Source organism: Pelodiscus sinensis, chromosome 7, assembly GCF_049634645.1.
Source record: "Pelodiscus sinensis isolate JC-2024 chromosome 7, ASM4963464v1, whole genome shotgun sequence".
NCBI classification, from domain to species: Eukaryota; Metazoa; Chordata; order Testudines; family Trionychidae; genus Pelodiscus; species Pelodiscus sinensis.
The window spans coordinates 43,000,943-43,018,229 of record NC_134717.1 but is presented as its reverse complement, the minus strand read 5'-3'; the positions used below and the strand labels follow the sequence as shown (position 1 = coordinate 43,018,229).

At 43.0% G+C, this 17,287-nt stretch overlaps 1 protein-coding gene across 2 annotated transcripts in view; it reads left to right on the top strand.

Annotated features, from left to right (window-relative positions):
* SP3 (Sp3 transcription factor) overlaps nt 1–17,287 on the top strand; it is a 36,416-nt gene that overhangs the window by 2,185 nt on the left and 16,944 nt on the right. For both annotated transcript variants that reach the window (XM_075933644.1, XM_075933645.1), the window contains exon 4: nt 15,100–16,462. In XM_075933644.1, coding sequence (XP_075789759.1) covers nt 15,100–16,462 — 1,363 coding nt within the window. The remainder of the gene's footprint in view (nt 1–15,099; nt 16,463–17,287) is intronic.

The following is a 17,287-nucleotide window of genomic DNA, read 5'->3' as shown; positions in this document are numbered from 1 at the left end:
GTTTGCAGCACTATATATTATACAAGATTTGATTTTTAAAGCCTTTTTTTTAGGTTGCTAAGTATCCTTAAAATCTGATTGGTGGTTTCAAATGTATACAGTGCTTTGCAGCAGAGTTGCCATGAAGATATATATTATAATTTATATTCATATTCATATGTATATAAGATTTGAAAATACGATGTTGCTAATAGTAAGGATGTGAACGACTAGTCGATAGGCTAGTCAACTAGTTGCTTCTTGCCCCCCCCCCCTCCGCTCTGTCTATCAGAGGCAGCAAGCGGAGGGCAGGGGTGCTTCGAAGCGGCAGTGCTTCGTGGGGCCAGACCTTGAGTTCCATGCAGTGCTGCCTCTTTGAAATGCTGCATGCAGTCTGAGGCCAGCTGGGAATCCCCAGCTGGTCCAGGCTCCCCGCAGTGTTTCAGAGTGGCAGCGCTGCATGAAGCCCAGGGTCAGCTGGGAACTTTGAAACGCTGCAGGGAGCACAGGGCCAGCGGGGTGCTGCTTGAGCTCCCAGCGGTGCTTTTGCCTTTGAAGTGTTGCAACAGCTCTGTTGCTACTCTTCAAAGGGGGAAGCACCTTTATGACTAATCAAATAGTCCATGCAAATTGCATCGATTATTCAATTAGCCAAATAATTGAAATTTTATATCCCTAGCTAATTAGACCTCTTCTCCATGTGTTCATTTAACAAGTCTGTCACTACTTGGGATGTTAAAATGTGCTTCTTTTTTTTTTTTTGTAAACGTGTAACTGCTGAAATTTTCTGCAGTTACATGTTTACACACTGGGTGGAGGGTGGGGGGAGATGCAGCTCTGTGAGAGCCCATGCATGCAGGGAGCTGGCTCTTAAGCTGCCTCTCTGTGTGTACCAGCTCCCCCGCCCTCCCTGTGCTGCTGCCTCGGTATAGGGGATATCCACATGTGCGAGGGGGTCATGTCACTGCAGGAGCGAATACACGTGATGCAGCTCCCTGCGTGAACTACCTCCTGCTTGCTCTCCATCCCACCCTCGCGCTGCTGCCTCTAGTACAGTTAATCGGTTAATCATTGAAATGTGTACACTATCGAATCTCTAGTTGCTACTTTATCTCTTTCAAGAAGGACTTTTTGGAAGGTGGGGTGGTGTTTGTATTAGTGCTTAACAGTACTGACCTGATTACTGATTGGGACCTTTGGTGTACTACCACGGTGCTTCCCAACCACTGGGCTGTGAACTGCTGGCTGCCAGGCCATGACACACTGCCAGGACATGTCCATACCTTGGTGATTGGCTCAGCGGGACTCCTGAGCAAGGTCCAATCTGCCCAGAAACCCATCTTCTCCTTTCCCGGGGTTGTCTCTTATTCCTGCACCCAATGCTATGTTGGCTCCTCTGCATGATGCTGCTTTGATGCTGCCTGAGCCCAGGAACAGGAGGGCCCTAGGGGCAGGGGTTGCATCACAGTGGGTTTCTTGCTAGGACCCAGCAGCAGCAGGCAGGGGCTACTGCTATAGCAAACTAGCCACATTCAGCTGGCCAAACGTGGCTAGTGTGGTGGATACCACGTATCTACACTGTGGTAGTATAGTGTTTCCCAACCTTTTTAATACTGCGGATCAGCAAATCCATTCACAAACTTTTGGTAGACTGATAACATTTTATTTGCATATACATTATGGTAACTAATTTTAAGAGGTCACGTGTTTACATCCCATTTGTCCTTGTTTTTTAGTCTAATCCATTACATTTACAGAAAGAATTGCCCTCAGGCTTCTGAATGGGCAGCCCTTCCCCTGGGGTGACTGGTGTCTGCAGAGGGAAGAGCACCCACAGGGGCAGGGGGAATGTGGGGCACCCTGTTTAGCTCCCTATTTGTCAGGAGAATAGGAGCTGGTGCCCCTAAGTGCTACCACTAGTCACATCTGCCCTCCCCCACAATTGTAGCTGCGGGACATGGGAGAAAGAGTCTCAGGTAATTAAGTCTCAAACCATTCAGGGAGTTCTATGTAAAAAAACAACAACCCACAAACCCAATCCAGAAACCAACAAGTAGATCACAAAATGCTGGTGTCATATGCACAGGGTAAAACACTCCTCTTAAGGAGTGAGCTGTCTCATTCTACAAATGCTTCAGCTTTTGAATGGATTTAAGGGGTGGCCATTGCAGAACCCATTTCAGAAGTTTAATTTAGAGGTGAAGGTAGCATAAATGCCATTAGCAAGACTTATGTAATGGTCATAACCTCATGGACAGATGCATCTAACCAGGCCTTCTTCCCCATATCTCCTAAATTAAAAACATTGGTATCAAATGATGGCTACATTCACTCCATGGGATGGTTCATCCGCATATTTAGAAAATGTAGCAAGTGTGTATACTTTTATTTGAGATCAAGACATAAGTCCCTCCTAAACTACTGGATCTTGCCCAGCAAAGCTATCTACTAGAAAAACAAAAATAAAAACATGCACATAAAATGGCATATAGCTAAAGACTTAAAAATGAACATTAACAGTTATAGGTTAGTTATGTCAGCATTATCGACACCCGTGGTGTCCAACCAGTTCTGAAGCAGTAGCCACTATATGAGTGTTGGCAGGGGCATTGCCTTGGTTTAATGTTGTTTTTGTTGTTGTTGTCTGCCTCCCTGCCATATCCCTCTCTCCCAGGTTATGTCTGCACTACAGTTGTTGATATCCCGGAAAAATCTGCCATGTCCAGAGAACGCATCTGCTCTTCCAAAATTTTTTTTGGAAGAGCAGACACATTTTCAGCATCCCTGTAAACCTCGTTTTATGAGGAAGAAGGGATGTTCCGAAAAAGGTTTTTTTTCCCGACATTTGGCCTAGTGTAGATGGGGCCAAAGGTCAGAAAAACCTCTTCCGAAAAAAGAAGCAGAAAAAGCTACGCGATTTGCGTAGTTTTTTCTGGAAGGACAGCATAGTGTAGACATAGCCCCGGTTGCTACCTCTTTTAAAGTATGCTATTGGCTCCCTGCCTAATAAATGCCTCTTGGACATGTCTAGATGGGTATTTTTGGAAAGACATGGATAATATGGGGAATTAAGGCAGTACAGTAGGCGGTGGAGTGGGCACTCAGCTGGTGGATATAAGAATGCTGGTTGGCGGAGAGATTGTTAGTTATAGCCATGGTCAAATATTGGGAGCTGTCAGAATTGATTGCCCCATTTTAGAGTTGTGAATTGCATCTGTTGTACTGGTTCAAGCTATACTAGTTCAGTGTTTCTCAACCTTTTTTTATAAAGCACGCCTTTAAAAAAATTATAAGTACCCCCAGCACTACAGTTTTCAGACACACAAAATTGTTTTCTACCATTGCAACAAATTTGTTTAACTTAATCGTAGATGAGTGGGCGATGTACTTTTTACACCAAAAAATTTCAGAAATAATAAAACACTGTAAAACTTAAAATAAAAATTCAGTTTTCTGTAAATTTCATTGTTGACATGCTCCCCCCATACTTCTCTCGAGTACCCCTAAGGGTACTCATACCACTAGTTGAGAAACACTGTACTAGTTCTTCCTTCTACAAACTTTGGAGATTTTTTTCATCTACTGAAGGGCGGAAAAATTAGTATAACTTATAACTTCTGAAGTGTAGACAAGACCTTTGTTTAATTTTCCTCTGACAAAGTGGGGTGACAGCATCTTCCTGAAAAACAGTGGACTGATTAAGGTTACTATGGTATAGGTTGATCCATAAAACTAACCATCAGTGCTTTATGCCATCTGAAAATCTAGATACATTAACGTCTAACTGTGAGATGGCATACTTAAAATAGCTTTAGAACAAATTTGAAGGAGAGAAATGGTGGGGGAGAAAATCGGGATACAAATTGAGTTGAGAGGATTTTAACAGCGGTGGGCCACCTGCAGCTCACTGGTATTCCACTTGCAGCTTGTGCACCCCCTCTGTGCCTCTTTTCTCTATTCTGTTCAGTCTATGGGAGGGATGGGAATGGGAATGGAGCACAAATTAGTGGATTGGCGATGCTTCAGAAGTGCAGGGAAGAAAAGGAAAGATCAGGTAAGTGCAGGGCTTCAGTGCCCCAGAGTGTGAGAAGGATGGGGGCAAAAGGATCAGAGAAGGGTTGCCTGTGTTGCAGGTGGAAACCCAGTAGGCCACAGGCCATAGTTTGCCCACCGTTGGTAATGAGGCCCACTGAGATGGAGGGCCACTCATTAATGTTGGTTGTCCAGTGTAAATTTTAAGGTTCAGTTTTTTGCAACAGGAAATGTATGCTTTGTATCATTAGAAAGGTCAAAGTTCCTCTTTTTTACATTCTGTAAATAATTCACTTTTCTCCCAGATAGTGTACAAGAAATTGGATCTTAAATGCTCCTTGATTCCTCATTCTGGCAGTGTTTACTTGGTGCTTGCTCATAACTAAGTCCTGGAGCATCCGCTTGTGTAACTTTTTTTCCTTTTCTTTAAAAGGTGACCTATCAAAGACTAAGTCTTGTTGCTTCTTTTGATTTTTAAACTTACTGGATTTTTAAAAGGTTTTCTGTTTTTTATTAAAAGTATAAAGACTGATGATCTCTTGTAGTATTGAAGCATTAGTGGGGAGGTATGAGTTGTGTATGAGAGGAAGAGTTAGTGCTATTGAGTTTTTTAACAAAATACCCAAAGTTTAATTCAAAAGAATTCTTCCATCAACCTAGCACCATTTATAGTTGGAATTAGGTTGACCTAACTACACAGGAAGTGGAATTTTTCACACCCCAAGTAACATAGGTAGGTAGACCTAAGTTTTAGGAGGAGACCAGACCTGAGCTTAGATGGACTTGAATGTCTAGTGTGTGTTTATTTTTAAGTTAAAAAACCCATCTACCTGCGCTATATCTCAAAAAATCAGTGACATGAATCTGCCTTTTTCTATATCTACAAGTAACCTTTAAAGGAGATTGTCCACTTGAATTACATATTTTTAAACATAATGTCTAAAATTGGAATTTTCTTTAAATTTAAACATTTCAATTTTCCTTTTAGAATCTTAAACCTGATACACTGCTCACTTTGTATGCACTTGTATATGGGGGAAAAAAAGGGTTAGGGTGACCTTTCTCAGTCATTTATATATGATTTTAAACATTTAAGGTATCTTCATTGATTTCTTTCCCTCATTTTCCTGCCCAGACAGTTACAGCATTATAGAAGTATGGCCAGTGAGGGCAAAAGTAGCTATCTGAAGTAGGGATGTGAAGGACTAGTCAACTATTGGCTTCTCTGTCCCCCCTTCCCCCCCCCGACACTGCCTCTATCGGATAGAGGCATCATGGGAGTGGGGGAGAACTTCAAAGCGGCAGTGCTGCACAAAGCCTGGGGTCAGCTGCTCCATGCAGTGCTGCTGCTTTGAATGCTACTGTGAACCCAGCGTCAGGATCCTCGTGGCATTTAAAAGTGGCAGCACCTCATGGAGCCCGGGTTCAGCTGGGGGACTATTTGATTAGTCAGTTATGCGATACTTAACATCCTTAGTCTGAAGAGGCTGAAGCAGAAGGCTGGGGTGGGCTGGAGGTTGGAGCAGAGAAAGGATCCCCTGTCCAAGGAGAGGGTGCAAAGCTCTAATGAGGAATGCTCCTCTGGATAACCCACATACGGGAGTGCATGAGAGAACCATAGGGAGGGCTAGGAGATGACCCACCAAGGAACTCAGAGCAGTTAAGGGGATAAGAGCGAAACATGTCAACCTGTCCACTACACAGAACTGCCCACATAGTCGGATGAATCTAGAATCAGCATATGACTTCTGTTGTCCTTCCTCCACTGGAAGCTTGAGCAACCTTGGAATTAGGAGGGATAAAAGCATTCATCGCTAGCTCTGAGTGCTCAGGTTCTGCTGTTCTTGGTTAGCTGAGATCCACTAGTGGTTCCACTGTGCTAAATGCCCTGTCCTGTCAAAGGGACACACAGTGGGACTGCTTGTAGATAGAATTACCAGCAGAGTGCTCAGGGCCATGATTGCTGTCTTTTCTGAAGTGTATACATGTGTGCAGTTATGCATCCCTCTTATTATAGTTTTCATAAGAGGGGAAAATGTTATTCCATCAACTCTTGCCCTACAATTGAGGGCAGAGGGGTCCTCCTCTGAACTTGTATACTCCTACCCTATGTAATTTAGGATTGCTGCAGCAATTTAGGGTAATTTAGAGTTGCTGCAGCAAGTCATCCTGACCATAATTCTTAAGAGAAGGGTCTTCTGTAATGAGAACCTAACCTCAGTGGAGAACACCTTTCTGTAACAAGCTTGTGGCACTTCCAATAGATAAAATAAATAATCAAAAGACAGAGCAGGCAGCAGTCATAATATGTGTCCCTTCTGCAGCATAGGAAACATTGATAACTCTGAAAGGACTCTGACCTTTTCAGGTGGGTTTACTGTTAGCTGCTGCTTCTTCTACCACTTTGTCCCTGCCTACTTTTTTTGCTCCCTCCCATTTCTATGCTTAATTTTACTTCCTGATGCTCAACTTAAAGTCCTTCACCTGATTCCTATTAACTTCCCTCATGCCTCTTTCCCTTCTCTGGGGGGGGAGGGGGGGTGGATTCTGCAGTGGACACTGCACCTTCCTTAGACTTTTGTCCCTCCCCCTCTCTCAACTCATGTGAAATGCCGTTATTCTGCATCTCCCCCTCTAAAAAGGCAGCCCCATAGGATTTCGCTTTCTGAACCCTGTTGAATAGAACTCTTTTGCCTTTAACAGCTTAAAGACGTACAGTATATTATTTAGGATTGAACCTTTGAGATCTATAGTTGTCTGTCTAAATTTCAATTGCTTCTTTTAGGTCATGGTAGGATTTAGAATTATTAACATAAGTTAGTCCCTGCACTGTGTGGGGGCCCAGTAGGGGCTGTTACCTCCAGAATAGATGGCTAAATACAGTTCCAAGAACTTCCATACTATATGATCTTGAAAAGAGCAAAACACTAAAGTTTATTGTGACAAAAATAGTAAAGGGCCAGTTAAAGGTGGGGAAAGCTGTCAAACATCCGTACCTGCCATGAAAGTTCTGTCTGCTGTTCTGATATTAGCAAATTGTAGTAGCCAGAAGTTCCTTTTTTTGCTCCTCCTTGCTCATGGTTCACATAGTAATTGGTGATAGAGGCAGCTGTAGGAGCAACACACATGGCTAGCAGATGTGTCTAGGAAGCATCTGCTAGCCAACCACACACCATATATGGCAGTGCTGCTTCAAAGCCACCTTGCCTAGAGATCCTTATTTACCCGATGGTGTGACCAGTAGACTTTATAAGTGGAAAGGGAGCATTAAGAACCAAAACACTGGAAGAGAAAAATTGGGAAAGGATTCCAGGAGACTACACAAGAAGCTTCCTTTCTGCAAGGTATGTGTATGCTCCTGGCATCAGGAAAAGGACAAAAGTCACTGGACATGGTGACGGAGAAGATAGGTGTTTGGGCCTTGACACCTGTGTTGAATAGGAGGTGGGCCTGGTTTGAATTAGTACAGGAGAAGAAGTTTTCATGTATAGGTACACCACTGTTTACTAAGCTAAGTCCTAGTTGTAGTCTTGGCAAGTATATTAGAACCTCAGAGTTATGAACTTGGGATTTAAAGGATTATCCAGTTACTCGGTAAGCATTTGCCTTACTGGCATACATACTGGGGTAACCAGTAAACCAACAGCCCAGCCGGCTGGAGCAGATCCCTGCCTGTGGCATGGTGTGGGCCCAGCTCAAGCAACCCTCAGCCACGGGATCCCGGTTAACCGTTTAAACATACCATTTAAGCAGTTCAGTTTTTAAATGGGATTTTACATCTCTATTGTGAACTGACCTGTAGAATCATAGAATAATTGGACTGGAAGGGACCTCGAGAGGTCATCGAGTCCAGCCCCCCGCCCTCAAGGCAGGATCAAGCTCCGTCTACACCATCCCTGACAGATGTCTATCTAACCTGTTCTTAAATATCTCCAGAGAGGGAGATTCCACCACCTCCCTTGGCAATTTATTCCAATATTTGACCACCCTGACAGTTAGGAATTTTTTCCTAATGTCCAATCTAAACCTCCCCTGCTGCACTTTTAAGCCCATTACTCCTTGTCCTGTCCTCAGAAACCAAGAGGAACAAATTTTCGCCTTCCTCCTTGTGACACCCTTTTAGATATTTGAAAACCGCTATCATGTCCCCCCTTAATCTTCTTTTTTCCAAACTAAACAAGCCCAGTTCATGAAGCCTGGCTTCATAGGTCATGTTCTCTAGACCTTTAATCATTCTTGTCGCTCTTCTCTGGACCCTTTCCAATTTCTCCACATCTTTCTTGAAATGTGGCGCCCAGAACTGGACACAGTACTCCAGCTGAGGCCTAACTAGTGCAGAGTAGAGCGGCAGAATGACTTCACGAGTTTTGCTTACAACACACCTGTTGATACAACCTAGAATCATATTTGCTTTTTTTGCAACAGCATCACACTGTTGACTCATATTCAACTTGTGGTCCACTATGACCCCTAGATCCCTTTCCGCCATGCTCCTTCCTAGACAGTCGCTTCCCATCTTGTATGTATGGAACTGATTGTTCCTTCCTAAGTGGAGCACTTTGCATTTCTCTTTATTAAACCTCATCCTGTTTACCTCTGACCATTTCTCTAACTTGCTACGGTCATTTTGAATTATGTCCCTATCCTCCAAAGAAGTTGCAACCCCACCCAGTTTGGTATCATCTGCAAACTTAATAAGCGTACTCTCTATCCCAATATCTACATCATTGATGAAGATATTGAACAGTACGGGTCCCAAAACAGACCCTTGAGGAACTCCACTTGTTATCCCTTTCCAGCAGGATTTAGAACCGTTAACAACAACTCTCTGACTACGGTTATCCAGCCAATTATGCACCCACCTTATCGTGGCCCTATCTAAGTTATATTTGCCTAGTTTATCAATAAGAATATCATGCGAGACCGTATCAAATACCTTACTAAAGTCTAGGTATATGACATCCACCGCTTCTCCCTTATCCACAAGGCTCGTTATCTTATCAAAGAAAGCTATCAGATTAGTTTGGCATGACTTGTTCTTCACAAACCCATGCTGGCTATTGCCTATCACTTTATTACCTTCCAAGTGTTTGCATATGATTTCCTTAATTACCTGCTCCATTATCTTCCCTGGGACAGACGTTAAACTGACCGGTCTGTAGTTTCCTGGGTTGTTCTTATTCCCCTTTTTATAGATGGGCACAATATTTGCCCTTTTCCAGTCTTCTGGAATCTCCCCTGTATGCCATGATTTTTCAAAGATCATAGCTAAAGGCTCAGATACCTCCTCTATCAGCTCCTTGAGTATCCTGGGATGCATTTCATCAGGACCTGGTGACTTGCTGACATCTAACTTCCCTAAGTGATTTTTAACTTGTTCTTTGTGTATCCTATCTTCTAAACTTACCCTCTTTCTGCTTGTATTCACTACGTTAGGCACACCTCCAGACTTCTCGGTGAAGACTGAAACAAAGAAGTCATTGAGCATCTCCGCCATTTCCAAGTTCCCTGTTACTGCTTCTCCTTCCTCACTAAGCAGTGGGCCTACCCTGTCCTTGGTCTTCCTCTTCCTTTTAATGTATTTATAAAAGGTCTTCTTGTTTCCCTTTATGCCTGTAGCTAGTTTGATCTCATTTTGTGCCTTTGCCTTTCTAATCTTGCCCCTGCATTCCCTTGTTGCTTGCCTATATTCATCCTTTGTTAGTTGTCCTAGTTTCCATTTTTTATATGACTCCTTTTTTATTTTGAGATCATGCAAGATCTCCTTGTTAAGCCAAGCTGGTCTTTTGCCATATTTTCTATCTTTCCTACACAGCGGAATTGTTTGCTTTTGGGCCCTTAACAACGTCCCTTTGAAATACTTCCAACTCTCCTCAGTTGTTTTTCCCTTCAGTCTTGCTTCCCATGGGACCTTACCTACAAGTTCTCTGAGCTTATCAAAATCTGCCTTCCTGAAATCCATTACCTCAATTGTGCTGGTCTCCCTTCTACCTTTCCTTAAGATCATGAACTCTATTATTTCGTGATCACTGTCCCCTATACTGTCTTCCACTTTCAAGTTCTCAACTAGTTCCTCCCTATTTGTTAAAACCAAATCCAGAACAGCTTCTCCTCTGGTAGCTTTTTCAACCTTCTGAAACAGAAAGTTGTCTCCAATGCAGTCCAGAAACTTATTGGATAGCCTGTGCCTAGCTGTGTTAGTTTCCCAACTTATGTCTGGATAGTTGAAGTCCCCCATCACCACCAAATCTTGGGCTTTGGATAGTTTTGTTAATTGTTTAAAAAAGGCCTCATCCACCTCTTCCACCTGGCTAGGTGGCCTGAAGTAGGAGCCAGAAGCATACAGTTAGGCAGTAGCAGAGGCATCTAGGGATATCGGTTAATTGAATAGTCGAGTAACCTCATAAATTCTTATTGGCAGGGCTCGACAAATAATAGTCTACTCGCCCATGGTGAGTAGATTGTAACGCGGAAGAGCCGGGTTCAGGTGATCTGCTCATGAGCAGATTGCTGGACAGCGAGGCTGCTGAGCAGGGCTTGCCGTGGTTCGGTGAACTGTGCTTATTGGTTAGTTGACTATTTTATAGTCCTGGTTTAGGGCCAGCAGACAGTGTGCTCCGGCCTCACTCTTGAGGAGTCCCCTGCCACTCTGCGATGCTGCTTCTATATCAGAGGCAGCAGCACAAGGTGGCAGCAGCAGCCCTGTGTTGGGTGGGGGGGGATCTGAGCTCCTGGACCTGGGATTGAGCCGGGCTGCCTCCCCTCCTGGCTCCTAATAAACTTTAAATGCAGAGTTGTGGCAGAGGTTAGTCCCAGACCCGTCGCAAACCAGGATTGAACTGGGCTGCTGGCCAGCCTGCTAAAATGTACTGGCAAGGAAGGTGGGGAGGGAGGGAAATGTGTGTAGTCTATAGCTTTTGCTTATTGGTTAATCAGTTAATTGACTACACTATTACATTCCTAGAAGAAACTACAAAATAAAGCAAATACAGTACTGTACTCTGTTAAACATACACTACTAAAGATAAAGGGAAAATTAAAAATATTGACAAGATGAAACTTTTTCTGAGCTTGTTTCATTTAAATTAAAATGGTTAAAAGTAGCATTTTTCTTCTACGTAGTAAAGTTTCAAAGCTGAATTAAGTCAACATTCAGTTGCATGCTTTAGAAAAACAGGAATGTTTTGTTCATTTAGGGCTCATCTAGACTACCGGGAATGGTTGAAAGAAGATATGCAAATTCCTTCAGAATTTGCATATCTTCTTCCGATTGCACTTTTGAAAGTGAAAGTAGTTAAGACGTGGCTTTTTTCGGCAAACTCCCCCTTTGTCGAAAAGCCGTGTGAACCTCCTTTTTTGAGGTTTTCCATGGAATTTGCATATCCTCTTTCGAACGTTGTGTAGTCTAGATATGCCCTTAGAAACATTTTCAGAGTTATGAACAACTGCCATTCTAAGCTGTTCATAATTCTGAAGTTCTTTTGTAGTGCTGTTCTGTATGCAACTTTCTTGTTTTATTTCAGTTGTTAACTTACGGCAGGGGTGGGGAACCTCAGGCCCGAGGGCTAGATGTTCCATGTTGATGAAGGTTTGGCTTTGTTTTTTTGTGTTTTTTTTGGGTTTGGTTTTTTTTTTTTGGTTGTTTTGCTTCTTACTTGTGCGCGGCTCTCGGCTGATTTTTCTGTGGGTCAGTGGCCCCTAACCCAAAAAAGGTTCCCCACTCCTGACTTAGGGTTTGCTGCAGCCTCAGTCATGTTTCTGTTCTTTGCTTTTTCCAAAATATAATAAAAGTGAAAAATAGAAATGATTTTTAATTAATATAGAACAGGTAGCCCCTGTGCTTCTCTTGCTACACAGATTTACCAACAACTTTTCTCAGTTCTAACGTGTTTGCTGCACCGTTAGCTGGAATACATACTACTTATACACCCAGTTAGTCTTATCTCTTTTTACAGTAATCTGTATATTTTTCACAGCATTTTAGCACTAAAGAGTCTCTTAAAATGATAATACAAAATTGTGGGTATAACTAGATAGCATAGGGGAGTGAAGTGTGATATGATTGTTAGGGGCGGGTGATGCATTGCATTATTTGCAAAGAGTCTTCTGGTCTGTCTTAAATAATGATATTGAAAGACTGAAGAAGGTTAAATCTTTTCCTTTTGACAGACATAATTGTACCTAATGCTGGAAAACCAGTAAAAGATTAAACCTGGGTGGGAGGGTCTGAGACCAGATCTACACTACAGCCAAAGATTGGCTTAAAGTACGCAATTTCAGCTATATAAAAATATAGCTGGAGTCAATGTACCTTAAGCCTAGCTTAGATGCCATCCTCACAGCAGGCAGTTGATGGGAGAAACACTCCTGTTGACTCCTGTTGTTTAGGTGTTCTGGCATCGATGGGGTACCCTCATCGTTTGATTTACCAGGTCTTTACAGGTTACATGCTGGCTTCTGGGGAGGCTTTGCTGCAGTTTATATGTTTTATAAAGCTTTATACTGCAGAGCCTGCATCGTGTGTAACTGTTAGGATTTTTTAGCGGTTACATCGTTACATTTTGAATGACTTTTTACGTCCTTAGTAGGGATGTTAACTTGCAGTTAGGAAGCCCTATCAAGTAGTTGATGGAATTTCCATCGAGTACTCAATTAGTTGATAAGGGGGTTTGCTGCAGTTCTGCTTTTTAAAGGTAGTAAGAGCCACCTAAGCTTATAGGGTAGTCAACTAGTCGCTTACCTCCCTAATAAATAGTCCACATTGCTTTGGATTCTTATCAAGTGGAATCCATCATCAGCATGGAAGCATGTCCCCTGGAATTGTGGTCAAAGCATGAAGTAACATACAAATGTTTAGCATATCTGGTACATAAACACCTTACAATGCAAATTATAACAGAATCGTGCAAATTCCTATTCTCCCTTTCAGGTGACAATGTAAATAAGAAGTGGGTATAGCATTATTGTCCATAAACGTAAACAAATTTGTCTTAGCAACTGGCTGAATAAGAAGTCAGGCCTGAATGGACTTCTAGGCTCTAAAATTTTACATTGTTTGATTTTTGAGAGAAGTTACTTAAAAAGTTCTATATTTTTAAGTTGCACTTTTACAATTAAGACATTCACTTCGTACAAGTACTGTAGTACAATTGAAAAAAATATTTCTTTTGTTTAGCTTTGCTATAGTACAAATATTTGTAATAAAAATAAATATTCTGGTACTGAAATTGATATACTTTTAAAAAAAAATACTGTTTTGAAGAGCCAGGGTTGGCTCCTGAACTGCGAGAAGCAGCGTGGGCTGAAAGACGTGCTGGTTGCCGACCTGGAGCCTCTCATCTGAGCAGAGGCAGCTAGCTCTCTGTGTCTGGGAGCTGAGAGGCTCTATGCCTGCAGCCACCACTAGAATCACAGTGGTAGGTGGGCAGGGTAGACTTTATGGCTGAACTACATGCAGGGTAGAAGACCAATGGGCAGGGGCCCATTAGCCAATGGGAGCCATGGGAAGCAGTGCAGGCTGAGAGATGTCCAGGCTGCAGGCACAGAGCCTCTCAGCTCCCATTGGCTGGGAACAGCAAACAGCAGCCAGTGGGAGCTGAGAGGCTTCATGCCTACAGTCTGTATGTCCCTCAGTCTGCGGTGACGATGATAAGCTGGGACTGGAAGTCTGTACTCTGGAGTCGGTTTGTAAATGGGTCAGCGTTTTTACCATTTTTTCTCTGTAAGTTTGGGGGGTCGGCTTATAAATGAGCGGGCTTATGTTTGAGCATATACAGTAATTGAAAATGTAGAAAACATCTAAAATGTTTAGATAAATTATATTTTTTTATAGTGTGATCAATTGGAATTATTAATCTTACAATTTTTTTAAATAATTTGAACAGCCTTATTTTATATGCAAAACATTACAATTGAAAGCTTTACATCACTTTGCAGTGCTTTCATAAACAGTCTGACATTGCTGATGGTATAGGAATCAAAGTAAAAACTGACTAAAGTAGATAAGAATAGTTTCATTATTCAAGCTGAGTAAACGAGAAAACATCAAAAGCATAAATAGTGAGAAGTAAACTAGCATTTAAGTAATTATGTTAATCTATGGTAGTGATCGCACAGGTAAAGAGGAATTTGAGTATATGGTTTTTAAATGGATGATACATTTTAACTACAGGCAGTCCCCGGGTTACGTACAAGATAGGGACTGTAGGTTTGTTCTTAAGTTGAATTTGTATGTAAGTCGGAACTGGTACATATTGTAGGGGAAACTCTAGCCAAACATTTCTCCAGAGCTCAGTTTTATTCTCCCACACCTCACTTCCCTCAGTCCTTTATTCTCAAGCTGAGGTGTCTGCTGAGAAAAGCCGCTCCGCGTCTCCCTGGTCTGCTGGGGGGGGGCGCTAGCTTCATGTCTCCCTGGTCTGCTGGGGGGAAGCAGCTAGTGCGGGGTTGCCTCACCCCGTTTGTAAGTAGGGATCTGATGTAAGTCGGATCCATGTAACCCGGGGACTGCCTGTATCAGGAAATCAAATGAATACACAAATATGTAAGCATTATGAATGTTACCCTGAATTCTTAATTATGCATTTTACATAATAATGAAAAAGCTCTTTTATTTTGTTTCTAATGAGTAATTTATGTAATCTTTTCATTTGTAGAACTTGATTTTGTGATATATTTAGTAGGGATGTGAAAGTGTAAACCATACACAGAGTTAACCAATGAGCCTAGGCTCATCAGTTAGCCTTTGCACCTACATGCAGTCTCCCTGTGTGCATGGGGAGCCGGCTTAAAAGCCAGCTTTTGTTGCACACCAGCTCCTGAGGGGCTGCTTAGCCCGCACCCCCTGCTGTTGCCTTGTATTACTTGATTAAATATATTTTAACATACCTAATATGTAGGCACTCGCTGAAATACAAAGCTGTTTATTTTGTGGGTATGAGTCAGTTACTTCATATGGGTTACGTTGCATGTGTGTCCGTGGCATACCAACCTATGGTACAATATAGTATTCTACAGTGCATACTTGTTCTAGCATATATGATCTGTATATCATATTTTAAATGTTTTTCCTTTTTTGTTTTTGCTCAGACAGGAGACTTGGCTTCTGTACAATTAGCAGGAACTCCAAATAGATGGGAGGTTCTGTCTGCAGCTCCCACCACTATAAAGGATGAAGCTGGTAATATAGTTCAGATTCCAGGTGCTGCTTCAGTAACTTCAAGTGGACAATATGTCCTTCCCATTCAGAGTTTGCAAAATCAACAAATATTTTCTGTTGCACCAGGATCAGATTCATCAAATGGTACAGTATCTAACGTACAATACCAAGTAATACCCCAGATCCAGACTGCAGATGGTCAGCAGGTTCAGCTTGGCTTTGCAACCTCTTCTGATAATGGTGGTATCAATCAAGAAAGTGGTCAAATTCAGATCATTCCTGGCTCTAATCAAACCATAATTGCCTCTGGAACACCTTCAGCTAATATTCAGAATCTCTTATCACAGTCTGGTCAAGTTCAGGTTCAGGGAGTTGCAATTGGTGGTTCTTCCTTTCCTGGCCAAGCACAAGTAGTTGCTAATGTCCCTCTTGGACTACCAGGAAATATCACTTTTGTACCCATCAATAGTGTTGATCTAGATTCTCTGGGACTCAACAGTGGTTCTCAAACCATGACTGCGGGCATTAATGCAGATGGACATTTGATAAATACTGGACAGACCATGGATAGTTCAGATACTTCTGAAAGGACTGGTGAACAAGTTTCTCCTGAAATTACAGAAACTACCAGTGATAATGACTTATTTGTGCCAACATCATCTTCATCACAACTGCCTGTTACCATAGACAGTACAAGTATATTGGAACAAAATGCAAACAGCTTGACCACAGCTAGTGGGCAAGTACACAGTTCTGACCTTCAGGGAAATTACATCCAGACATCTGTCTCTGATGACACACAGGCTCAGAATATTCAGGTCTCTACAGCACAGCCTATTGTACAACACATACAACTTCAGGAGTCTCAGCAACCAACCAGTCAGGCCCAAATTGTACAAGGTATTGCGCAACAGACAATCCATGGTGTGCAAGCAAGTCAAGGTATATCGCAACAGGCTCTACAAAATCTTCAGCTGCAGCTCAATCCTGGAACTTTTTTAATTCAGGCACAAACAGTGACCCCTTCTGGGCAGATCACTTGGCAGACATTTCAAGTGCAAGGTGTCCAAAACTTGCAAAACTTGCAGATTCAGAATGCGCCTGGTCAACAGATAACTCTAACACCTGTGCAGACTCTTACTCTTGGTCAAGTTGCAGCAGGTGGGGCCTTGACTTCAACTCCAGTTAGTCTGAGCACTGCTCAATTGCCAAATCTGCAGACAGTTACAGTAAACTCTATAGATTCTGCTGGTATTCAGCTGCACCCAGGAGAAAATGCTGACAGTCCTGCAGGTATTTATCTTACTCTAACTCTTTGTGAAAAATGGCTTTTTAAAAACTGTATAGTTTGTTTGGACAGCGATAATCATAACTGTGTTGTTTTACTGTGGATGCATACAAAATGCATTTAACTGATCAAGCTATACTAGTACTTTGAACAACTGATCAACAAAAAACAATTGTTGCAGAATGTAGTAAAATTCACTCTAAAATGTAAGTTACTGTGGTTTTTCAACTACAGGCAGTCCCCGGGTTATGTACAAGATAGGGACTGTAGGTTTGTTCGTAAGTTGAATTTGTATGTAAGTCGGAACTGGCATCCAGATTCAGCCGCTGTTGAAACTGACCAGCAGCGGCTGAATTGAACATGCCTGGGGCAGAGCAGCTGGGGTGCTGCTGGGTTGGTCCCGCAGCGCCGCTCCTCAGCGCTGCGGGGACCAACCCGACAGCACCCCAGCTGCTCTGCCCCAGGTGTCCCCCAGTCAGCTGCTGCTGAAACTGATTAGCAGCTGATTTCAGGAAGCCTGGGGCAGAGCAGCTCTGCCTCGGGCTTCCTGTAGTCAGCCGCTGATCAGTTTCAGCAGCGGCTAACTTGGGAACGCCTGGGGCAGAGCAGCTGGGGGGCTGCCGGGTTGGTCCAGTAGTGCTGCACCTTGATGCTGTGGGACCAACCTGGCAGCCCCCCAGCTGCTCTACCCCAGGCATCAGCGAGAAAAGCCTGGTCTGCTGGGGGGGGGGGGGGCACTAGCTGCGCTTCCCCCCCCCCCCCCCAGCAGACCAGGGAGACGCGGCGCGGCTTTTCTCATCGCAGAGGACGCGGGCTGCGGGACCGCGGCG